Below are 24019 nucleotides of genomic sequence, written 5' to 3'. Positions count from 1 at the left end.
CCCCACTTCACTTTCTGGCTTTGGTTTGACTTGGGAATTCTGCAGGTCCCCACCCCTCGCCTGGCGGCGGGCTTGGAGGTCTGGTCTTGTTGTGGTCCCAGCGTAGCTAGCTCCTCCAGGAGAGGGGCCAAAGGCAGTTTTTGGAGCTGCCCTGAGGAAGAAGACTTGGGAGTGCCACCTCTGGCCAAAGGCAGGCTGGCAGGGTAGAGATGGTGGCCCCAGGGGTGGGAGGCAGCATGGCTGGCTACTGTCCATCCTGTCCTAGGAGCCCCGGAGCACGAATGTAGTGTGAGCCAGGGAGAGTGGTTCTGAGCTAGGCCCATAGGCTTGGAAGCTGAGAATTCCAGCTCAGTAGCTCTGATCTCCGCTCTGGGTGCACTGCCAGTCATGGCTTGATCTCTGGGCCCTGGTTAACTGGTTTATAAAATGGGAAGCATAATTCAGCCCACCAGGCCTCCAAAAGGGAGGAGACAGTGGAGTCGAGGCCTTTGGGTTGTGAACGTGGGTTGCATACTACCCCAAGGAAGCACAGCGTTTCTGGGCTAGCACAAGAGGAGACCCTGGTCTGGTCTGGCAGACACCCCGGGGACAACTGAGGGAGCATGATGGAGGAAGCCAGGTGGCTGAGTGCTGGGCAGTGCTGTCCTAGGCTCCTCCTTGTCCTTTTGCTTAATCCGACACCTTCGCTTCGGGTTGGAATTAACCATTTCCTTCCGCTACCTGGCACATGTTCACTTCTAAGCTCCTGCGGTGCTTAGCTTTGACGGGTTGGCGGGGTTTGCCTTTTCTTCTTTTTTAACCCGTGCGTGGAGGGGGGTCATGTCCTGTCCAGGCTTCCTGTAGGATGAAAAATGGGCCAAGAGAGCTGGTGCTGCGCTGGCAGGCAGTCCTCCCCACAACTGTGTTTCCTCCCACAGATGTGTACTCCTAGCAACACCCCTGCCACACCCCCGAACTTCCCCGACGCCCTGGCCATGTTCTCGAAGCTTCGCGCCTCCGAGGGTCTGCAGAGCAGCAACAGCCCCATGACAGCCGTGGCCTGCTCGCCCCCTACCAACTTCAGCCCCTTCTGGGCCTCATCCCCACCCAGCCACCAGCCGCCCTGGATGCCACCCTCCTCCCCTACGTCCTTCCGTCTCCACTGCCCACAGCCCATGTGGCCCCCCGGGGCACAGCAGGGGGGCGCCCAGCAGAAAGCCGTGGCAGCCGTGGATGGCCAGAGATGAGACTGGATGCCGCTGGGCCCTGGGCTGGAGCAGGGGGGAGGGAGGGGGAGGGCAGTCCAGGGTTGTGGGGACATGGAGGAGGGGCAGGGAGGGAGGGAGCTCACGGGAGGGGGAGGTTTTCCTGAAGATCGCACTGGAAGATTTTATAAAAGAAGTTTTTTGTGGGTTGTGGGGGGGACAGTAAAGGTCCTGGGCTACTTGGGTCCCGCAGGAGTTTTTCTTTGGGCAAGTTTTTTTTCTCCTCTTTTTAATATATATAATATATACGGATATATAAATATAGCTAATGTATGCGAGAGTGGGGTTGGCACTCGTGGGGTTTGGGGTTTGAGGGGAAGGACAACCTGACCTTGGGGGAAAGGGGGTGACTCACAGCCAGATGAAGTGCTCTTACATCTTGCAGTTGGGGTGTTTTGAGCTGCTTCCTCCAGAAGGCATACCTTCAATCAGACTTCTGCTCCGGCCTGGGAACGAGCATTAACTGGCTGTGGGGGGGGGGTCCCAGCAGGGCATGGTGGGATTGTCCCCTCCATCCCTATGCCCTGGTTCTGTTGCTGCTGTCTCCAGGACTCCTCTCCATCTCTTTGCCAGCCCTGATTGCTGCTTGTGACCTCTTCGGGGTGTGAAGGTTCACAGGACTGCAGAGCTGGCTGGTGTCGAAGGCCAGCCCCTGTGGAGCGTGGCACGTGGCTGTGCCTTCCCTAGCTCCACAAAGCCCCTGGCCCTCCCCGTGTGTGCAGGGCAGGAGGGTGGGGGAGACACAGGAGAAAGCCGCCTTTGGGCTGAGTTCAATCCCAGTCATATCTCACCAGGGTGAAATTTTAATTTAAAAAACTAAAAAAAGAGACTTTTCCAATTTCCCTGGTTTGTGATGCTTTTGTTTGGTTGGGGTTTAGGGAGGGGATGGTGGGGTGCTGGCTGGTCTGCGCTTTGGAGAGGGGCCCAGTGGTTGGGCTCTTGGAGTTGCTTTGCCCAGTGGAGGACACCCACACCAGGGTATTAGGTGGTGCTGGCAGGGTAGGGGTGCGCCCTGACTTGGATGCTGTGCCCTCTCTGCTTGGCCGTCTGGAGCCCCTGGCACCAGGGAGAGCTGCCCTTGAACCTGGCAGCCTGAAGGCTGTGTCCCCGCTCCGCTTCCCCCCAGGAGATGTGACCCATAGGCCGGCCCAGGCCCTCTGCTGGCTTCCATCTTCTTGGGGCCAGTGCCCGCCATCTGCGTGTTGAGGTGGATTCGGAGCCTGCCCAGCACCCCTGGGTATGGCCTATTGCTCCTCATGGTTTAAGAAAGACCCAGAACTATTTGGACACAGACCTGGGCCTGGGGTGGGGGCTGGTGTGTGGGACCCAGGGTGAAGTGAAACAGCCTCCCCCCCCAGCCGGTCTCCAGGCCTTGAATCTTCTTGCTCTTGCCCAGGACGCCGTGGAGCGGAACCCCCGCTCACAAACCCTGTCTCCTGCGTGTGACATGGCTGGGCCTGGAAGCTGGCTCTGTCCTTTCAGTTTTGTTTCCTGGTTGAAAACCCCGGGGACTCCTCCCCGCCTCGCCCTGCCTCTGCCCACCTGTGCTTTCCCAGGCCGCAGGGGGAGCCCCTGCGAGGCCCGTGGGCTGGGTCTTCCCCCAGAGGCCGCCCAGGTGTGTAGGTGGCGTGGGGTGGAGGGGCCGCCGGGCAGCTTGGGGACTGCGGCTTCTCTCGGCGTGGGGCAAGGCCCTGCCACACTGTAGAATTTGGCTTCTGAACCTGGGAAACTGAGCCGACCTCCTGACATTTCACCGCAGGGTGAGGCTGGGGTGAGAGAAATGGGAGCTTGGGGGGAGGGGGGCCTGGCGCTGCCCCTTGCTTAGAGAAAAGGGCACTGGCTGGGCACCTGCTGGGGGACTGTCCAGGCGGCTCCTCTTCCCATCCAGCCCCAGTGCTCCAACCATGGCTCTATAAAGGCTCAGACGGAGGGAGAAGAGGGCACCCCCCCCCCCGACACCCCCAGCCAAGCCCGCCTTCGCCCACGCCAGGCCAGGGGTGAGAAACACATTTCTTGGCTGTTTCTGGAACTCTTCCTGTGTGATCTTGTCACCCCTTCTCACACCCCAAGATGAGCCCTGTGAGAGGGGGGTAGGTGGGAACTGGGGAGATGGGGGGAGCCCCGTGGCCCATTCTGAACAGACCTGCGCAGAGCCTGCCTGGATGACTCAGGGCTTCCTAGGCCCCAGGTAGAGAGGCCGCTGTGGTTGCTGGGGGAACCTCTGGCTGGGGGGGGGGGGAGGGCCATGCCATGCTCGGAAGGTTTCTGTGGGTGATGGTCGTGCTGGGGACCTATCCCTTGCAGTTGCTGCCCTCTCCCTGTTCCTCAGGCCTTGAACATGGGACGGGGGGGGGGGACAGGGAGGCCTGCCCACCAGCTGGAGCAGGACAAAGGCTCACCTTGCAGTTCGCAAGGCAGTGTCCTGGCACTGGCCGGGACAGCCTCTGCTCACAGCGCCTCCCCACGCGCAGCCAGCGCGCCCCTTCCTGGTGGCTGCAGGTTTTCACAGGTGGCTGGTGGCACCTGTGGGGGGCGGTGTGGTCTGGCCGGCGGCGGTGGGGGAAGCAGTGAACAGCTGTACCCCCATCTCTTGGAGTGGGTTTGCAGTTTCTGCTCAGTGAACCTTAGGCCAGCCCAAAGACTAGCTGGAGGAGAAGGCAGCGTGGCGGGACTAGCTGTCACGGTGGAAGAAGGCCCAGCTCATCCCAAGTGGGGTCTGGAGTCTGGCCACGGCTGACCTTTCAAGCACCCTTCGGGACAGGGCTCCTTCTTCTAGGGGCCTGGTGATTCTGGACTGTACCCCAGACTTGCTGCTCTCCAAGAAAAGTTTAGCCACATGTGCGCACATGCACGTGGGCATGGGAGCGGCCTGGAGGCCTGGCCCAGCAGCCGGCGCCACCTCCCGCTCACTCCGTCCTGCCGAGGTCAAAGCCCGCAGAGAAGCCTCAGCTGACCACAGCTCCTTCCCCAACATTTATTTCAAGCTCTGCTCACAGAGTCCGGGCAGATGACCTGGGCCCCCGGGTGGGCTCCTCATCCTCTTCTTCGTCCCCGGGAGGCTTGCCTAAACTTGCAGGCAGGCTTTCTGTCTCCCGGAAGCCCCCCTGGGAGGAACGCCCCTCGGAGGCTTCTTCCTGTTGCTTCAAAGAAGACTCTGCAAGACAAGAGGGACTTAGCGGGCTCTGCCTTGGTTCCCAAGTTTGCCACGTTCCACCCCAGCGTGCCCAAAGTCTAGGGGAGCCGGGAGCAGCCCCCTTAGCCAGGCTGATGGGCTGGGGTGCTCAGTGCAAGTGCACATTGGAGCTGGTGAGCAAAGACTGGAAACCCCTTTCTAATCCTCACGAATGACAACTAGTGAACAGGCGCCCTGCCCTCCTGCCTGGGCCCAGAGGCTGTAATGCTTCCTGTTAAGGCTGGCCCTGCCCCACGCTGGTGGCTCACCCCTGTAATCTTAAGACTCAGGAGGTGGAGAGCTGAGGATCAGGGTTTGAAGCAAGCTCAGACAAAGCCCTGGGGGCTGGGAAGGTGGCTCGGTGGTAGAGTGCTTGCCTCACATGCAAGAGGCCCTGGGTTTGATTCCTCAGTACCACATAAGCAGAAAAGGCTGGAAGTGGCACTGTGGCTCAAATTAGAGCACTAGAGCTGAGGGTCAGCGCCCAGGCCCAGAGTTCAAGCCCCCCCCCCCAACTGACAAAAAACAAACAAACAAAAAAAACAAGTCCATGATGAGCTGGGTGCTGATGGCTCACGCCTGTAATCCTAGCTACTCAGGAGGCTGAGATCTGAGGATCATGGTTCAAAGCCAGCCTGGGCAGGAAAGTCCTGAGATTCTTATTTCCAATTAACCACCAGAAAATCAGAAGTGGGGCTGTGGCTCAGGGACAGCACCCAGGTCCGAGTTCAAGACCCACCACGTCAAGTCCATGAGGTTCTCATCTCCAATTAATCAGCAAAAAGTCAGAAGTGGAGGTACGGCCCAAGTGGTAGAGTGCCAGTCTTGCATGAAAAAGCTAAGGGATAGCATCCAGACCCTGAGTTCAAGCCCCAGTGCGTGCACAGCTCCACATGTGAGGGCTGCTCTCACAATAGTCACCCTACAGGCACGGAAGATTTTCCTGAGCACCATTCCGCTCCCCTGCTTCTGTATTTTTTTTGGGTCCGGTGGTGGGGCCTGAGCTCTGGGCCTGGGCGCTGTCCCTCAGCTCTTCAGCTCAAGGCTAGCGCTCTACTACTTGAGCCACAGCGCCAATTCTGGCTTTTTTCTTATGTGGTGCTGAGGAATCGAACCCAGGGCCTCCTGCATGCAAGGCAAGCGCTCTACCACTGAGCCACCTTCCCAGCCCCTGCTTCTGTATTTTAAATGTCGTTGGAGTGCCTGGGGGAAGGAGGTAAGAAAGCCTCTGAAGCCCCCTCCTCCAGCCCCTTCTCCTTGATAACTGGCTCTGAGGCCAGACTGGCCATGAATTCCAGTTCTGCCACTTCCTAGCTGTGTAGCCTCAGGCAGATACCTCAGTCTCCCCAGGCTGTACTGGAGCTAACATTGGTGTTCATACATGTAAACCCAAATAATGCCTAGCCAGAAAAGACCTCAATGAAGGCTGGGGTGCTGCCTGGTTTTTTTGTTTTTTGTTTGTTTTTTGTATGTCATGGGGCTTGAACTCTGGACCTGTGTGCTGTCCCTCAGCTCTTCAGCTCAAGGCTCTACTGCTTGAGCTACAGCGCCACTTCCAGTCTTCTGGTGGTTCATTGGAGATAAGAGTCTCATAGACTTTGCTGCGGAGGCTGGCTTTGAACCATGATCCTCAGATCTCAGCCTCCTGAAGGGGGGGAGGGATGGTGCTACCTTTTATCCCCTTCCCCCTCCTTTGCCACAGGCCCTCACTGAATTCAGGAATGAAAAGATGGCCTGCAGGCTCTGGTTCTTAGCCTGGGGACAGGGGTGTGGTATGGGTCCCGGAGATTCCAGAATTTCCTGCAGCCATCTGCAAAATGCTGTGGGTACAGGACTGTTTTAGAGGAGGAATATTAGCACGTTCTGTTTTCTTGGGAGCTCAGACAGGTAAGCAGCACAAATTCAGCACCCCCTCCATGACAGATGAGGAAACTGAGGTCTACAGTGGGACCAGCCTAAAGTGACCCAACTCCCCAGCCCCATGTCCCAGCAAAGAACTCTAGACCCTGTGGGGTTAAGCCCCGAGGCCTTGCTCGCTGCACTCCAGTGGGGTCCAGTGAGTGCGGGTGAGCAGGGATGCTGGGTGTTTCCCAGGCCTGGGAGCAGGAAGGAAGGACTGCCTTCGAAACAGGCGTGGAGCTGGCACCAGTGGCCCAAGCCTATAATCCTAGCTATCTAAGCAGCTGAGATCTGAGGATTGGGCTCCAAGCCAGCCTGGGCAGGAAAGCCCATGAGACTCTTTATCTTGAATTAATCACCAATGAAAGCTGAAAGGAGCTGTGGCTCAAGTGGTAGAGTGCTAGCCTCTAGGAAAAAAAAAAAAAAAGCTCAGGGAGACAGTGCCCAGGCCCTGAGTTCAAGCCCCCAGGAGGGGCACACAAAATTACAAAAACAAAACAATTTGGAGAGGGGTCTCAGGGGTCTGGCCCTGCTGTCTACCAGCCATTCGGACCTTTCAGGGCCTGTGAGGCTGACTGACGAGCTAAGCATTTGAGCAGGGAAGGACTTGGGTCTGGAGCCTGTGACTGGGACCCTTCGCATGGAATAGCACAGTGTGAGTGTCCACCCTACAGACCTAGCACCAATTAAGCACATAGTGACTGGATTTTCTCTCTCCTTCCTCCCATTCCATCCCACCCTGCAGCTACTAAAAGGCCCTTGATGTCTCTAGCATGGCTGAGGGACTGGGAAGGTGGCTCAGTGGTAGAGCGCTTGCCTTGCATGCAGGAGGCCCTGGGTTCGATTCCTCAGCACCACATAAGCAGAAAAAGCCGGAAGTGGCGCTGTGGCTCAAGTGGTAGAGCACTGGCCTTGAGCTGAAGAGCTGAGGGACAGCGCCCAGGCCCAGAGTTCAGGCCCCATGACTGACCCCCAAAAAAACAAAAAACAAAACAACCCAGTATGGATGGGAAAGGGGTTGGGGTTGGGGGGCGGTGAGGCAGGAAGACAATCCATCCAGCAGGAAGCTTCCTACCTGAGTTGTCAGGGGACATCTGAGCGCTGTGAGGCCGAGAGAACAGCTGGCCATTGCTGCCGAGGGACGGCTGCCTGGAGATGTGGGCCCGGGACAGCCTGGACCTGTGCTTCGTCATCCCCGAGACTGAGGAGGCAGCGGAGGCAAGGGTCGGTCCCAGCACAGGGAGAGAGGGCTCTGCGGGGACCCAGGGCACTGAGGCGTGGCGTAGGGCCATTTACCGGGCAAATATGCCCTTTCGGAGCACTTCATTCCCATGTCCACCCACCCATCAGTCAGTCCATCTGTTGTCCCTGCCCGTATCCACACATCTCCCCGTCACGACCCTCCTGTCCATCCACTCAGATCTTCTGAGTGCTTATACACATTGGTATGGTGAGTTCTGGGCAGGGGATTTTGGTACAGAACAGGAAGACAAGACATGGCCACTGGCAATGCCCTACCCCTACACCCTGGGCAGTGATAGATAGCACACATCATTGCCAGGTGGTAGGGCTCAGGAGACAGCCCTCTGCTGAACTTCCAAGAAGCGGGAGGGAAGGAGGGCTTGGCTGCGATGCGGTAGAGAAGCTCAGCTGTGGAACAGGAGGATGAAGACTGGCAAGAAAAAATGAGGCCACCACCTACCAGGCAATGGGCTGAGGCTGGACAGCTGCGTCTTGGAGAAACCTGAACATGTGAAGGCAAGGAAATAGAGAAGGAAGAAAGACCCTTAGATCCTGCTGGCCCAAGACAGGGGCTCAAGACATCTCCAAAGTGCCAGGAGATGGAATGTCTCGTGAGACCCAAGCAAGCACCCCGAGGAGCTCTTGGGCTGACTAGACACTCACTATTGTCTTTGGTCAGGATGTCAGGCAGCTTCATGTCCATCCGTCCTTTGTAGATATGTCCATCCAGGCCCAAGATGTCTACCTCGTCATGCTGTAGAGACAGATGCATATCTGTGATTGTCGTCGCATCCAATGCGGGCTTTGTGACGGCCTCGGTCACCACCTGTCTCCTGGCACCAAGTGGCACTCGGAACCCTCCCCAGAGACTGTGCACCACGGCAGAGCACCCACATGGAAGATGTGGACAGTGCTGCTCTGCCAGCCTGGCATGGGAGGCAGCACCTGGCTGGGCAGCTGCCGGGTGAGGACCCGAGGGACTGAGTTGGATTGGTGAAATGACTTCTGATGGGGTTTTCCAGAGGGACCTGGGCGTCTGAGGCAGGGCAGGGCAGGGCCTTTCCTGTCAGTGGTTCCCACAGGGCCCCAACCTTCATGGCAATCTGGATGTCCTCATGGGGAATCAGGCCCTGCAGGTGCTGCAGGCGGCTGCGCCGGTACGGGGAGGTGATCGTGTGGCTGCCCCCACAGCGCCTGGGTATGGTTGAATAGGTGTAGTCCGCATCTGGCACCCTGGGGTAGACAGCATTGGGTCACTGTGAGCCACTGGGAACACAAGCTGGGATGCACCGTGTGGGGCTGGCCAGAGGGGGACGGGCAGCTCTCTTCAACAGGGATCCTCAGGGACCAGGCATGGGAGTCGAGGCAGGAGCAGGGGACCCGGAAGAGGCGGGTGAGTGAGCCGAACAGCCTTACCACCCTAAACTCACAACAGACACACGCACACACACACACAGTCTTGCATGGAGACATTGGGCAGAAGCCGAGCTCAGCCGCCAGGGCCCCGTGCGCCCCGGGTCCCGTGCGCCTACCGTTTGTAGCAGGGGCGGTTGAGGCACCGGGCCTGCATCAGCTCGCGGATCATCTGGCTGCTGGCCTTCACGGACCCTCCGAAGTGGATCTGCACCTTCTCGATGTCCATCAGCATCTTGGAGTGCATGGTACGCAGGCGCCCCACACTCCGGTCCATCTGGTCACCCCGGGCGAAGGGGGCGCCCAATTTGAGGCTGGGGGCCCAGGTGGGGGGAGGGGGTCAAGGCCCAAGACCAGATGGAATTCCAGGTACACTCTACTACCAGGCCTGCAGACACTCCCCCTCCCGCTGCAGAAACCCCTCCCCCCCAGACAATCGGACCGGAGACAGGCACCACCCCATCCTATCCAAGTGCCCTCTGGTGTCTCGCCCCACTCCCTCCCCGTAGATCTGGCCGGGATACCAGCTGCTGCCCTCATACTTGCGACTCTGCTGGCGGATCTGCTCCAGCTCATACACTGTATAGGGGCGGAGGGATCGGTGTCTGGGCAGGCTTGGACCCACAGGAGTCACAGGAATGGTTCTGGGCAGGGAGAGAGAGAAGGTAGGGGTGTGTGTGTGTGTGTGTGTGTGTGTGTGTGTGTGTGTGTGTGTGTGTGCAGGAATGGTTCTGGGCAGGGAGAGAGAGAAGGTAGGGTGTATATGTGTGTGTGTGTGTGTGTGTGTGTGTGTGTGTGTGTGTGAAGCCTCACCACCCAGGAGGGAAGCAGACCCAGGACAGAGGAGAGGCCAGGGAGAGGCCAGGGGGGCGGGCGGAGGAGCCGCGGTGGGCCAGATGTGGGTACTCACTGTCCAGTCACAGGTGTTTCCAAGGGACGGTCACAGGAGAGGCAGTGGAAATGAGCCAGGAGCTGCCTGTGGAGAATGGGCTGGTAAGCTGGAAAGCCTTGGCTCCAAACCTCAGTCTACGGGGTGGCAGATCCCTGCCCTGCTTCCTCGAGACTGGTTCTTGATCACACCTTGCTTGTTCTGGGCAGACCTTCGGGGACCTCACCCAAAGCGGGCACAGGGCAGGACCTAAGGGTACCCTGCACAGGCCTTGGGTGCCCCCTGGTGGCAAAAATGTGAACACCAGGCTTGGCTTCAAGCCTGACCAGGACCTTAAGAAAGTCCATAGACCCTTCTTGGTCCCTAGGGCTCAAGGCAGTGTGCACACGCTAGCCTGGAGAACCTTGTCCCTCCCCACTCCCTTTCCCCCCTGTCATGGAAAGCCCCTCAGCTAGAAGACTTCTTCCAGCTCTTCAAGTTCTGTCCCTCCACCTGTGGACAGTTGATCTGATCCAGCCAGGATCCAAGAGGCCTTTGTTAGGTTCCAATCCTGCTCTCCAATTGTCACCTGCCCTCTCCAGCAGAACCTGCCTGCTTTCCCTGGCCTCACCTCCGCATGATGGCTGCCTCATCTGACTGATAGAGTGGAGGGCGCTCACGGAGCTGCTGCCGCAGAGATTTCCACCGGTCCTCCAGGGATTGCTTCACTGGGTCCAGCTCCAGGCGGTCCAGCTGGGGAGGAGACGCCAGGTAAGCTTCAAGGCAGCAGGAGGCAGAGGTGCATGGGGAGGTGGGGCAGGGCCCCGCCCATGCTGCAGCTCCGTCCACACTCACTTTGTTGTCCATCTCAGCAAGGAGCTTGTCCAGCATCCGCTGCCAGTCCTGCTCCTTGCCACTCATCTTGGCCACCAGTTCCTGCATCATGTGGTTTAGCTGCTCCGTGGTGGCATCGAACTGGATACGGCTCACTTTGGAGGCCAGGGCACTCTTGTCAGCTTTCTGCATGAGAGAAAGAGAGAAAGAGAGAGAGAGAGAGAGAGAATGAGAGATAGCAGGAGTGCCATGCCAGGGTCCAGGTGTGGGCCTTGGATGTTGAACAGGTGCTCAAGAGTTTACATGCCCAGGGCTGGGAATGTGGCCTAGTGGTAGAGTGCTTGCCTAGCATGCAGGAAGCCCTGAGTTCGATTCCTCAGTACCACATAAACAGAAAAAGCCAGAAGTGGCACTGTGGCTCAAGTGGTAGAGCAAGCCTTGAGCAAAAGAAGCTCAGGAACAGTGTCCAGGCCCTGAGTTCAAGTCCCAGGACTGGTAAAAAGACAAAAAAAAAAGAGAGTTCACATGCCCAGCTGGTAGTGGTGGCTCACACCTGCAATCCCAGTTACTCAGGAGGCTGAGATCTGAGGATGGAGGGTTAAGGTCAACCCAGGCAGGAAAGTCCATGAGACTCTTGGAGTCTACCCCCCTCCCGCCCGCCCGCCACCTGAGGCAGGGTACTTACAACATCGATCTCCATCTCTAGGCTTTCCCTGTTGGCCTTTTCTCTCTCCAGCTTCTGAATGCCCTGATACAGCTCCTAGGGGCCCAGAGAACCGGAAATGAAGAACTGAGTGACAGGGGTTGGGAGGGGGAGGCTGGGCCTCGGCCCCATGCAGGCTCTGGGCGGCGGCTCACGTCAATCTCCTTCTGTTTCTGCCGATGGTCCTCGATGAGGTTGCTGGTGGTGATGTTGAGCTTCTCGCAGTCACCCTGCACTTGCAGGATGGCGCTCTGCACATGGCCCAGCAGCTCCTCGTCCTGCCACAGGAACCACAGGGTCGGCTGTTTGAGGATGCTGGCCAACCCCGAGGCTGCCCTTGATAGCTTGTCCTATGACACTCCACCTGGCCCGGCGTGGTGGTGCCTGCCTGTAATCCCAACACTCAAGAACAGGGGCAAGCCAGGCGCCGGTGGCTCACGCCTACAATCCTAGCTACTCAGGAAGCTGAGAACTGAGGATCACAGTTCAAAGCCAGCCCGGGCAGGAAAGTCCGTGAGACTCTTATCTCCAATAAACCACGAGAAAACTGGAAGTGGTGCAGTGGCTCAAGCGGTAGAGTGCTTGCCTTGAGCTGAAGAGTTGAGGGACAGCACCCAGGCCCAGAGTTCAAGCCCCGTGACACAAAAAGAAAAAAAAAAATGGGGCAGAGGATCTTAAGTTGGAAGACAGCTTGGACTGAATCTCAAGACCCTGCCTTAGAAAACCCAGACCAAACACTCCCCAACAGATCAGCGGCCATCAGCCCCTTTCTGCTTTCACCATTTCCCACTATGAGTTGTTCCCTGAATGGATGGGGCAGGGCTCCCCCACGTCTTCACGGGTCTGGGGGTGCTCAGTGGAAGTGACGGAGGCTCAGGAGTCATGTGCTGGCTTGTGGCCCCTGAGGGTTGAGGTGTGATCCGTAGCTTCGCCATCTTCCCTGAACCACACAGCTGAACACCTGAGTCTACATTTGGAACCCAGAGGCAAGACCCAAGAACTTGTGGTGGACCCCCTCCCCATCGGCAAGCATGCCCTATGTGTATGTGTGTGGGGGGGGTGTTCCGAAAGGGTTGGGGAGACTGGCATGCAGGATGTCTTCTGCGATCATGTTCTCCCTGCCCCTCCCCCCACTTGGTAGACTCTCCTCCACCCTCGGTTAGCCAGTGCCACCCCCACAGTCTCCTGTCCCCAGACATCTCTGCTGCTGCCCTCGCTGCGGCTCTGGGAAGGACCAGGGGCTTCAGTCCCTCCCTGGAGAGCGCTTCTGGAGAGTCCGCTGTGGCCTAGGGTGCGGCTGCAGGGTGACAGACTCGAGCAGGAACCCACCTGGCTCTGAAGTTTGGCCTTCTTGGAGGGCCGGGAGGCGGCCAGGCTGTTCACCATGTCCTGCAGCTGCTCGTAGCGCTGCACCAGCAGGCTGACCTGGTGGCTCACGTCCAGGCTGCAGGCCGGGCACGTGGCCTCCAGGTTCATGTGGCCAGGCATCATGGGGATGTGGGGCTTCTCCGGGGTTATGCTCATGGACAGCAGCGTGGAGGAGGAGGCCAGCATGCTCTCGATGATTGTCCTCAGTTTGTCTAACTGGGGGTAGGAGAGACCGGGCAGGGCAGGGCAGGGCGAGGCTCGCGGACATGCCTGTTTCCACCCTGGTGCTGGGTGCTGTCCCAGAGCTTTTTGTTTTGTTTTGTTTTTCCCTGACCTTTTTTGACTGAAGGTTGGGGCTCTGCCACTTGAACCACAGCTCCATTTCCAGCTTTTTCCTTCTTTTTTGGTGATTCACTGGAGATAAGAATCTCACAGATTTTCCTGCCCAGCCTGGCTTTGAACCACCATCCTCAGATCTCAGCCTCCTGAGTAGTTAGGATGAGAGGTGTGAGCCACCGGTGCCCTGCTTTTGGATCGTGCTTTCTGTCTGGCCCTGGTGTAAGACAAGCGGTCACCACCTCCTTAGTACCTAGTCATGGGGGCTCTTAGTGGGGCTTTTAGTGGGTGCTCCATCCCTAGCCAGCAATGCCACTCCTCAAGAGTCAAAGAGATAGGTAGAGCTGGGAGGAAGGGCTGGAATGTTCTCCAGGGCCTGGTGACAGTGATTTGTCAGTGTTACTAAGCCTGAAGGGGGTCCCTGGAACTGGACGGAGGGGTCAGCATCATGATGGGCCTTTGTCCTTTAAAACCTCAGATCTGAAAGGACCCGTATTTAGTCCATATCATGACCGAAGAGTGCGGAGCCTTCCCTGCAGTGCTTCTGGGGTGGGGTGGGGGACCAGCATGACAGAAATGTCACAGCATGAAGTTCAAGATGGAAGAGCTTTGCAATACAAGAATATCAGCTCTTTATCACCCTCCCAGGGCCCATGTGTGTGTGTCCTTTCTTGCTGACAGAAGTGTAAGTGGCTGCCAGGGAGAGGCAGTGTGGGGAGAAAGCAAAAAGCAATGATGGTCCAGCATCAACTGAGACAGACAGAGGGAGGTGGCCAGGAGCCGCTCCAAACCATCTAGGAGTTCAGCAAGGCTTATCAGAAGTAATGTTCAGCTGGGCACCCGTGGCTCACGCCTGTCATCCTAGCTATTCAGGAGGCTGATATCTGAGGATCGAGGTTTGAAGCCAGCCCAGGCAGGAAAGTCTGTGAGACTCTTACCTTCAGTAAACCACTAGAAAACCAGAAGTGGTGCTGTGGCTCAAGTGGTAGAGTGCTTGCCTTGAGCTGAAGAGCTGAGGGACAGCGCCCAGGCCCAGAGTTCAAGATCCACGACCGACAAAAAAAAAAAAAAGTAATGTTCCGAGCTTGGCACTCACCTGCTCCTGCAGGTAAAGGGAAGCTTCTGAGACCGAATTCTCCATGATGGCCTTCCCTCGATCTTGGCTCTCTCTCAGCTCAGCCAGCTCCTTCTCAATGTCACTCACAGTGACTCTGTCAGGTGGGAAAGACAATCTGACTTCACTACCAGCCCAGATGCCTGAGCCCGGGGTGCAGAGGCCTGGCCGTGGGAGACACAGGATGATGGCAGGAAGGGTGTTCACTGCCCAGAGGCCTCTACTTAGGGAGTTCAACACCCTACTTTTGTCCCACAGGGGATGCCTGGTATACTGGCCTGGCCTGCTAGGCAGTGGGCCAGGACCCTGCAAAAAAGAGAACTCTAGCCAGGCGGCGGCGGCGGCTCATACCTGTAATCTTAGTTAAACAAGAGGTGGAGATTTCAGGATCATGGTTCAAAGCCAGCCTGGGCAGCAAAGTCCATGAAACTCTTAACTCCAATGAACTGCCAGAAAACTGGAAGTGGTACTATGGCTCAAGTGGTAGAGCACTAAACTTGAGCTGAAGAGCTCAGGGACAGTGACCAGGCCCAGAGTTCAAGGCCTACAACCAATCAGAGAGAGAGAGAGAGAGAGAGAGAGAGAGAGAGAGAGAACCTATAGGCTAGAACTAGAATTCAACAAGATGCTTGTGAGGAACATCTTTTCACTCCTCCCCGCTGGTGCTGAGCTGAGCTAGGAGCCTGGGGGAACTTCCACTGGTTTATTTTTTGTGCCAATAGTAGGGCTTGAACTCAGGGCTGGGGGCTGTCCCTGAGCTCTTTTTGCTCAGAGCTAGCACTCTATCACTTAGAGCCACAGTTCCACTTCTGGATTTCTGGTGGTTAAATGAAGATAAGAATCTCTGGGACTAGCCGGGCGCTGGTGGCTCACGCCTGTAATCCTAGCTACTCAGGAGGCTGAGATCTGAGGATCACGGTTCAAAGCCAGCCCGGGCAGGAAAGACCGTGAGACTCCTATCTCCAATATACCACCAGAAAACCGGAAGTGGCGCTGTAGCTCAAGTGGTAGAGCGCTCGCCTTGAGCTGAAGAGCTGAGGGACAGCACCCAGGCCCAGAGTTCAAGCCCCACGACCGACAAAAAAAAAAAAAAAAAAAATCTCTGGGACTTTTCTGCCTGGCCTGGTTTTGAACCAGGATCCTCAGGTCTCAGCCTCTTGAGTAGCTGATTACAGGTGTGAGCCTCTGGTGCAGGCTTCTAGCAGTTTCTTAAAGGAAATAGGGGCAACTGAAGAGCAGGTATGATGCAGGCCAGAGATGGGGGCAGGAGGGAAACAGAAGTCATGGCTGCTGCTGGGGGTGACAGCGCGCTGGGGGTGCAGGGAGGGCATGGGCAGGGCTGCGGTCTACCTGAGAATGCCCAGCTGCAAGCCTAGCTGGCCTGTCTTCACCTCCTTTGTTCCATCCGCCATGCCGTCGCCTTTCATAAACCTCTGCAGCTTGTCCAGCTGGAAGCGCAATGAAAGAGGAGACTCAGGCAGCGGAAGCCCAGGAAAGCCCTTCCCCATTCCTTATTCCTTATCTAACCCAACCTGCCAAAAACCTAGGTCTCTTTGCTGAACTACTGACCCCGTTACCACTGAAGGCCTAGCAGCCTCTTGCAGTGCCTCCTGGCCCACACCCCCCAAAATTCCACAGTAGGCTCCAGGGCTGCCACATGTAAAGAAAGGACCATAGGTCTTTCCATTAGCCAAGCAATATTGTGTGTGTGTGTGTGTGTGTATGTGTGTGTGTATGCATGCACGAGCATAAACGTGTGCTGGTACTAGGGCTTTGTGGTTTTCATTTACTTTTTGGCTCAAGATTAGCACTTGCCACATCTCCACTGAAATATTTTTCTTTTTTGGGGGGGGGTTGGTTATGGGGTTTGAACTCGGCTTGGGTACTGTCCCTGAGTTCTTTTGCTCAAGGCTGGGTGCTCTACCATTTTGAGCCCAAGTGCCACTTCTGGTATTCTGGTGGTTAATTGGAAATAGTCTCATGGACTTTCCTGCCTGGGCTGGCTTTGAACCATAATCCTCAGATCTCAGCCTCCTGAGTAGCTAGGATTACAGGTGTGAGCCATCAGCAACTGGTCAAGTTATATCTTTTTTTTTTTTTTTTGGTTGTTTGGGCTTGAACTCTGGCCTGGGCACTGTCCCTCAGCTCTTCAGCTCAAGGCTAGTGCTCTACCACTTGAGTCACAGCACCACTTCTGGTTTTCTGGTGGTTTATTGGAGTTAAGAGTCTCACAGACTTTCCTTTCCGGGCTGGCTTTGAACCGCAATCCTCAGATCTCAGCCTCCTTTGTACCTAGGATTACAGGCATGAGCCATGGGCACCCAGCTTGAGTATCCATTTCTAGATACAGGAAATATACATAATGGTGGTGGGCGCACTTTCTGCCTGGAAGGACAGTAAGGAACCAATGATTCAGCAGCACATGGGAGGGACTGATCCATCAAAGCATAAATTGCAAGTGCTAAGATTCGAGCTGGGTGCTGGAGGCTCATGCCTGTAGTCCTAGCTACTCAGGAAGCAGAAGTCTGAGTATTTTAGTTTGAAGCCAGCCTGGCAGGAAAGTCTGTGAGACTCCAATTAGCCACCAAAAAACTAGAAGTGGCTCAAGTAGTAGAGTCAGCTTTGAGTGAAAAATCTAAGGGACAGTGCTCAGGTCTGAGTTCAAGTCCTAAAATCAATATAGCCCCTCCCCACCCCCACACAAATAAATATATAAATAGCTTAGGAGGTGGACCCTCTCTTACATACTCTTATCCTATCTTGTCGAACTTCTTTGGCCAAGGTCTTTATGTTCTTCAGCTGGTCCTGAAGGTCATCCGGTAGTGACTTTTTGACTGTGGAAAATGGGAGCCCCACTTTCAGAGGACCTAGCAGGCCTATAGGCCCCCGCTCACCATTTCTGGGCTCATAGAGAAACACCTCAGATAACAGGAGGACATCTATGTCTCTCTGTTGTCTCTGCCTCTGTCTCTGTCTTATGCTGGTACTGGGGCTTGAACTTGGGGTTTGGACACCATTTCTATACTTTATTGTATAAGGCTTGTTACTCTAACACTTGAGTCACAGCTCCACTTCTGGATTTTTTTTTTTTTTTTTTTGGTGGGCAAATTGGATATAGGAAGCTTATGGAGGGCTGGGAATGTAGCTTAGTGGTAGAGTGCTTGCCTAGCATGCATGAAGCCCTGGGTTCAATTCCTATACCACATAAACAGAAAAAGCCAGAAGTGGCACTGTGGCTCAAGTGGTAAGAGTGCTAGCCTTGAGCAAAAGAAGCTCAGAGAGGGCTGGGAAGGTGGCTCAGTGATAGAGCCCTTGCCTTGCATGCCTGAGGCCCTGGGTTCGATTCCTCAGCATCACATAAGCAAAAAGAAAAAAGCCGGAAGTGGTGCTGTGGGTCAGGTGGTAGAGTGCTAGCCTTGAGCTGAAGAGCTGAGGGACAGTGCCCAGGCCTAAAATTCAGGCCCCACGACCGGACCCTCCCCACCAAAAAAAAGCAGCTCAGGGACAGTGCCCAGGCTCTAAGTTCAAGCCCAAGGACTGGCGAAGAAGAGGAGGAGGAAGAATCAGGGCTGGGCAGGGAGCTCAGTGGTAGAGTGCTTGCCTTGCATGCCTGAGGCCCTGGGTTCGATTCCTCAGCATCACATAAGCAAAAAGAAAAAAGCCGGAAGTGGCACTGTGGCTCAAGTGGTAGAGTGCTAGCCTTGAGCTGAAGAGCTGAGGGATAGCGCCCAGGAGTTTGGCCCCACCACTGACAGGAGGAGGAGGAGGAGCAGCAGCAGCAGCAGCTTATGGACTCTCTCCCTCTCTCTCGTCAGTCATGGGGCCTGAACTCTAGATCTGGACACTGTCCCTCAGCTCTTCAGCTCAAGGCTAGCACTCTACCACTTGAGCCACAGCATCACTTCAGTTTTTTTCTGTTTATGTGATGCTGAGGAATTGAACCCAGGGCCTCAGGCATGCAAGGCAAGCACTCTACCACTGAGCCACCTGCCCAGCCCAGGATATCTCTTTTTATCCTTTCCCCAATAACGGGGACAATGGGGTGAGATGATGCAGAGAGTACTGTTGATAAACAGCGATACTCACAGAGAAAATCCCATACCTTCTTGCTAATAGCCTAAATCCTGGATGCCACTGACCCACATTCCTACCCACTGCTAAAATCTTTTCTTTTTGTGCCAGTATTGGGGCTTGAACTCAGGGTCTTTAGCTCTTGTTTGGCCGTTTTGCTCAAGGCACAACTTGAACCACATTTTCACTTCTGGGTTTTTGGTTGTTGTTGTTGTTTCTGGTTAATTAGAGCTAAGAGTCTCAGGGACTTTTGTGTCCTGGGTTGGCTTCAAATTGTGATTCTCAGATTCTCAGATCCTAGCATAGCTAGGATTACAGAGATGAGCCATGGGTACTTGGATACTGCTAAAATCGTGATGGGCAAATTTTAGAATTTTAGGCTTTTTTTTTTTTTGCCGGTTCTGGGGCTTGAACTCAGGGATTGGGCACTGTCCCTTCCAGATTTTTCTGTTTATGTGGTGCTGAGTAATTGAACCCAGGGCTTCATGCATGCAAGGCAGGCACTCTACCACTGAGCCACCTTCCCAACCTGCTAGGTTTCATTCTTCAACACTCTCTTCTCCACTTGTTTCTCAATGCCATGGTTTCTTCTTAGCCCAGCCACTCTCCAGGGAGTCTGACAAACATGAGGATCTAGTTCCTTCCTCTCCCAAGGCCCCTGTGATCCTGTACGATTCCTTCCAGCCTGTGCCTGCTATTCATTCAGAGGAAAAAGACAAAAGAGAACCCAGGAGGTCTAGGAACAGACTTGCTATTCTCAGGGTCAGGACTTAATCCATCAGTCCAGCAGCCATGGGTTAAGGCAGGGAGGGAAAAGCATGATATCTACTTAAAAGGAAGACAAAGCCAGGCTCGGGTGGTTTACCCTGTAATCCTAGCTACTCAGGAAGCTGAGATCTGGGATCACAGTTTGAAGCCAGTCTGGGCAGGAAAGTCTGTGAGTCTCATCTCCTAAAAACTACTCAGAAAGGAAGTGGCACTGTGGCTCAAGTGGGAGACTCTTCACCTTGAGTTGAAGAGCTGAGGGACAGCACGCAGGTGCAGAGTTCAAGCCCCACAACAACAACAACAACAAAAAACCTACTCAGAAAAAAAAAAAAGAGCCAGGGAACTGGTGGCTCTCACCTGTAATCCTAGCTACTCAGGAGGCTGAGATAAGGACCACGGTTCAAAGCCAGTCTGGGTAGGTAAAGCTATGAAACTCTTATCTCCAGTAAACCACCAAAAAGCTGGAAGTGGTGCTGTGACTCAAGTGGCAGAGCACTAGCCTTGAGCTGAAGAGCTGAGGGACAGAGTTCAGGCCCAGAGCTCAAGCTTTATGACTGACAAAAAAAGAAAAAAGAAAAAAAAGAAAAAGTGGGGCTGGGAAGGTGGCTCAGTGGTAGAGCGCTTGCCTTGCATGCATGAGGCCCTGGGTTCGATTCCTCAGCACCACATCAGCATAAAAAAAAAAGCTGGAAGTGGAGCTGTGGCTCAAGTGGTAGAGCGCTAGCCTTGAAATGAAAGCTGAGGGACAGCGCCCAGGCCCAGAGTTCAGGCCCCACGACTGGACCACCCCCCCCAAAAAAAAGAAAGAGTAGAACTGTGGTTCAAAGTAGTAAAGCTCTAGCTTTGAACACAAAGAGGTTCAGGGACAGTGCCCAAGCCCCAAGTTCAAGCCCTGGGACTTGCACATAAAATGAAGGAGGAGGAGGAGGAGGAGGAGGAGGAGGAGGAAGAGGAGGAGGAGGAAAGTAATCTCTCTTCTACCAGCAAGTGGTACCTACCCATCATATTGATCATGAGCTGGAGCTTCTCCATTTCTGATAGGCCAGCTTCTTCCTTCAGATCCTTCATATTTTCCTTCAACTCTGAATAGAGGCTAATGAGTTCTCCCAAGAGACGAAATGTCTCCACTGCCATGGGGAAGGAAGGAGCTAGCTTGTCCAGTGATTCCTGGCGGTCACTGCGGCCTTCCATCCTTTCTGACGAGCGTCGCTGGAGATAGCTAAGTGAGTCCCGACTCCTGAAGGTGGTGGCCTCTGGGCTGGGGATCATCCAGTATGGAAGTCCAGCTTGGGCTGAGGAAGGTAGTCTGGTCAAATCCAAACGTGACCGGCCAGTCCAGTCAGGACCTGGTTGAACTGAGATGACCGCTTCTGGGACCTCCTGATAGGTTTCTCTTTGGTCTAAAGCAGAATGATCCAGCACCATCTCACCTTGCTGACCAGTCTGTGTGAAAGCTGGTGGATATGCACCGTATGGGGACAAAGGAGGCGTATGTGCCTGATGGCGTAATGCCAGATCACTTTGATCTGTACCAGACCTCACCAAATCATGTGGATACGTTTCTGGTTGCACTGAACTTGGCTGACTTAGACCTGGTTGTACCAAATCACGCTGTTCCATGCCAGGTGGTACCAAACCATCCTGAATGGTTTCAGGCTGAACCAAACCACTCTGATCTGCACCAGATGGTACCATACCAGGCTGAGCTGCACCAGGTGGCACCAAACCACGCTGAGCTGCACCAGGCGGTAGCATTCCACGTGGATACATGCCTGGTGGCACCAAACCACGCTGAACTGCACCAGGTGGTACCGTACCAGGCTGAGCTTCACCAGGTGGTACCAAACCATGTGGATATATACCTGATGGCACCAAACCAGGTTGAACTTCACCAGGTGGTACCAAATCAGGCTGAACTTCACCAGGTGGTACCAAACCAGGCTGAACTTCACCAGGAGGTACTATACCAAGCTGAGCTTCATCAGGTGGTACCAAACTATATGGATACATACCTTGTCGCACCAAACCACGCCGAGCTGCACCAGGTGGGACCATACCAGGCTGAGCTGCACCAGGTGGTACCATACCATATGGATACATACCTGGTTGCACCAAACCATGCTGATCTGGACCAGGTGGTACCATACCATGAGGATACATAACTGGCACCAAACCAGGCTGGATTGCACCAGGTGGTACCAAACCAGGCCAAGCTGTACCAGGTGGCACCAAACCAGGCTGAGCTGCATCAGGTGGCACCAAACCAGGCTGAGCTGCATCAGGTGGCAGCATACCAGGCTGAGCTGCATCAAGTGGCAGCATACCAGGCTGAGCTGCATCAGGTGGCAGCATATCAGGCCGAGCTACACCAGGTGGCACCAAACCAGGCCTAGCTGCTCCAGGTGGCAGCATACCAGGCCGAGCTACACCAGGTGGCACCATACCAGGCCGAGCTACACCAGGTGGCAGCATACCAGGCCGAGCTACACCAGGTGGCACCATACCAGGCCGAGCTACACCAGGTGGCAGCATACCAGGCCGAGCTGCACCAGGTGGCACCATACCAGGCCGAGCTACACCAGGTGGCACCATACCAGGCCAAGCTGCACCAGGTGGCACCATACCAGGCCGAGCTACACCAGGTGGCAGCATACCAGGCCGAGCTGCACCAGGTGGCACCATACCAGGCCGAGCTACACCAGGTGGCACCATACCAGGCCAAGCTGCACCAGGTGGCACCATACCAGGCCGAGCTACACCAGGTGGCACCAAACCAGGCCGAGCTACACCAGGTGGTACCATACCAGGCCTAGCTGCACCCGGTGGTACCAAACCAGGCTGAACTGCACCAGGTGGTACCAAACCAGGCTGAGCTTCACCAGGTGGCACTAAACCAGGGCTAACTTCACCAGGTGGTACCAAACCAGGGCTAACTGCACCAGGTGGCACTAAACCAGGGCTAACTGCACCAGGTGGCACCATACCAGGCCGAGCTGCACCAGGTGGTACCAAACCAGGCTGAACTGCACCAGGTGGCACCAAACCAGGCTGAGCTGCACCAGGTGGTACCAAACCAGGCCGAGCTACACCAGGTGGTACCAAACCAGGCTGAACTGCACCAGGTGGCACCAAACCAGGCCGAGCTGCACCAGGTGGTACCAAACCAGGCCGAGCTGCACCAGGTGGCACCAAACCAGGCTGAGCTGCACCAGGTGGCACCAAACCAGGCTGAACTGCACCAGGTGGTACCAAACCAGGCTGAACTGCACCAGGTGGCACCAAACCAGGCTGAGCTTCACCAGGTGGCACTAAACCAGGGCTAACCTCACCAGGTGGCACCAAACCAGGGCTAACTGCACCAGGTGGCACTAAACCAGGCCGAGCTGCACCAGGTGGCACCAAACCAGGGCTAACCTCACCAGGTGGCACCAAACCAGGCTGGGCTTCACCAGGTGGTACCAAACCAGGGCTAACCGCACCAGGTGGCACCAAACCAGGCTGGGCTTCACCAGGTGGCACCAAACCAGGGCTAACCGCACCAGGTGGCACCAAACCAGGCTGGGCTTCACCAGGTGGTACCAAACCAGGGCTAACTGCACCAGGTGGTACCAAACCAGGCTGAATTGCACCAGGTGATATCAAACCAGGCTGAACTGCACCAGGGGGTACCAAGCCACGTGGGTACATACCCGGTTGCCCTAAACCATGCTGAACTGCACCAGGTAGCACCATGCCATGCTGAGCTGTACCAGGTGGTACCAAACCACGCTGAATTGTACCAGGCTGCGCCAAACCATGCTGAACTGTACCAGGAAGTTCTAAACCAGGCTCAACTGCACCAGGTGGTTCCGAAGAAGGCTGTTCTATTCCAGGTTGTGCCAAATCACTTTCATCTGCACCAGGTTGCGCCAAACCACGTTGACTGAGGCCAGGTTGTGTCCAATCAAGCTCACCCACAGGATACAAATCCGGTTGCCCTGCACCAGGTTGGACTAAACCTTGCTGTGCCACACCAGGCCACCCCAAGCCATACTGAACATCTCTTGGCTGGACTAAACCTTGTTGACCTATGCCAGGTTGGACCCAGCTACGTGGATCTGTACCAGGATATACCAAACCAGGTGGATACACTCCAGGCTGCATCATTTCAGGTGAATATGCATCTGGTTGCACCAAGCCACTAGGAACTGCCCCAGGTTGAGACAGACCATACTGATCCATTTCAGGGTAGACAAATCCAGCCTGATCTATACCAGGTTGTACCAAACCTTGCTGACCTACACCGGGCTGTACCAAACCACGCTGAACTGTACCAGGTTGTACCAAACCTTGCTGACCTGCACCGGGCTGTACCAAACCACGCTGAACTGTACCAGGTTGTACCAAACCTTGCTGACCTGCACCGGGCTTACCAAACCACGCTGAACTGTACCAGGTTGTACTAAACCTTGCTGACCTGCACCGGGCTGTACCAAACCACGCTGAACTGTACCAGGTTGTACCAAACCTTGCTGACCTGCACCGGGCTGTACCAAACCACGCTGAACTGTACCAGGTTGTACCAAACCTTGCTGATCTGCACCAGTCTGTACTAAGCCACTCTGATCTGCACCCAGTTGTACCTGATCTACATCAGGATGCTCCAAACCAAGCTCATCTGCCCCAGGCTGCACCACACCCCGCGGAACTGCCCCAGGCTGTACCAAACCCGGTGGAATAGCACCAGGCTGCACCAAACCCTGTGGAACTGCCCCAGGCTGCACAAAACCCTGTGGAATAGCACCAGGCTGCACAAACCCCCGCGGAACTGCATGGGGCTGCACCAAACCCCGCGGAACTGCACCGGGCTGCACCAAACCCTGCGGAACTGCCCCGGGCTGCACCAAACCCCGTGGAACGGCCCCGGGCTGCACAAAACCCTGTGGAATAGCACCAGGCTGCACCAAATCCTGCGGAACTGCCCCGGGCTGCACCAAACCCTGCGGAA

At 55.6% G+C, this 24019-nt stretch overlaps 1 protein-coding gene across 1 annotated transcript in view; it reads right to left on the bottom strand.

The window, feature by feature from the left end:
• Nucleotides 1-4234: 4234 nt before the first annotated feature.
• Qrich2 (glutamine rich 2) overlaps nucleotides 4235-24019 on the bottom strand; it is a 30919-nt gene continuing 11134 nt past the window's right edge. The window contains exons 4-26 of the mRNA XM_013036438.1: nucleotides 23841-23951; nucleotides 23489-23618; nucleotides 23136-23429; nucleotides 21472-21725; nucleotides 21045-21365; nucleotides 20730-20894; nucleotides 20463-20529; nucleotides 20031-20324; nucleotides 16942-17027; nucleotides 15544-15641; nucleotides 14176-14290; nucleotides 12705-12959; nucleotides 11531-11653; nucleotides 11358-11432; nucleotides 10694-10858; nucleotides 10470-10591; nucleotides 9881-9946; nucleotides 9513-9614; nucleotides 9090-9284; nucleotides 8649-8790; nucleotides 8221-8311; nucleotides 7349-7516; nucleotides 4235-4398 (exon numbers count right to left, since the gene is read on the bottom strand). Coding sequence (XP_012891892.1) covers nucleotides 4235-4398; nucleotides 7349-7516; nucleotides 8221-8311; nucleotides 8649-8790; nucleotides 9090-9284; nucleotides 9513-9614; nucleotides 9881-9946; nucleotides 10470-10591; nucleotides 10694-10858; nucleotides 11358-11432; nucleotides 11531-11653; nucleotides 12705-12959; nucleotides 14176-14290; nucleotides 15544-15641; nucleotides 16942-17027; nucleotides 20031-20324; nucleotides 20463-20529; nucleotides 20730-20894; nucleotides 21045-21365; nucleotides 21472-21725; nucleotides 23136-23429; nucleotides 23489-23618; nucleotides 23841-23951 — 3603 coding nt within the window. The remainder of the gene's footprint in view (nucleotides 4399-7348; nucleotides 7517-8220; nucleotides 8312-8648; nucleotides 8791-9089; nucleotides 9285-9512; nucleotides 9615-9880; nucleotides 9947-10469; nucleotides 10592-10693; nucleotides 10859-11357; nucleotides 11433-11530; nucleotides 11654-12704; nucleotides 12960-14175; nucleotides 14291-15543; nucleotides 15642-16941; nucleotides 17028-20030; nucleotides 20325-20462; nucleotides 20530-20729; nucleotides 20895-21044; nucleotides 21366-21471; nucleotides 21726-23135; nucleotides 23430-23488; nucleotides 23619-23840; nucleotides 23952-24019) is intronic.

The sequence above is a fragment of the Dipodomys ordii genome, unplaced genomic scaffold (genome assembly GCF_000151885.1).
Source record: "Dipodomys ordii isolate 6190 unplaced genomic scaffold, Dord_2.0 Scaffold7, whole genome shotgun sequence".
In the NCBI taxonomy this organism is placed as follows: Eukaryota; Metazoa; Chordata; class Mammalia; order Rodentia; family Heteromyidae; genus Dipodomys; species Dipodomys ordii.
The sequence above is the reverse complement of the archived record's forward strand: the minus strand, read 5'-3'. Positions and strand labels throughout refer to the sequence as shown.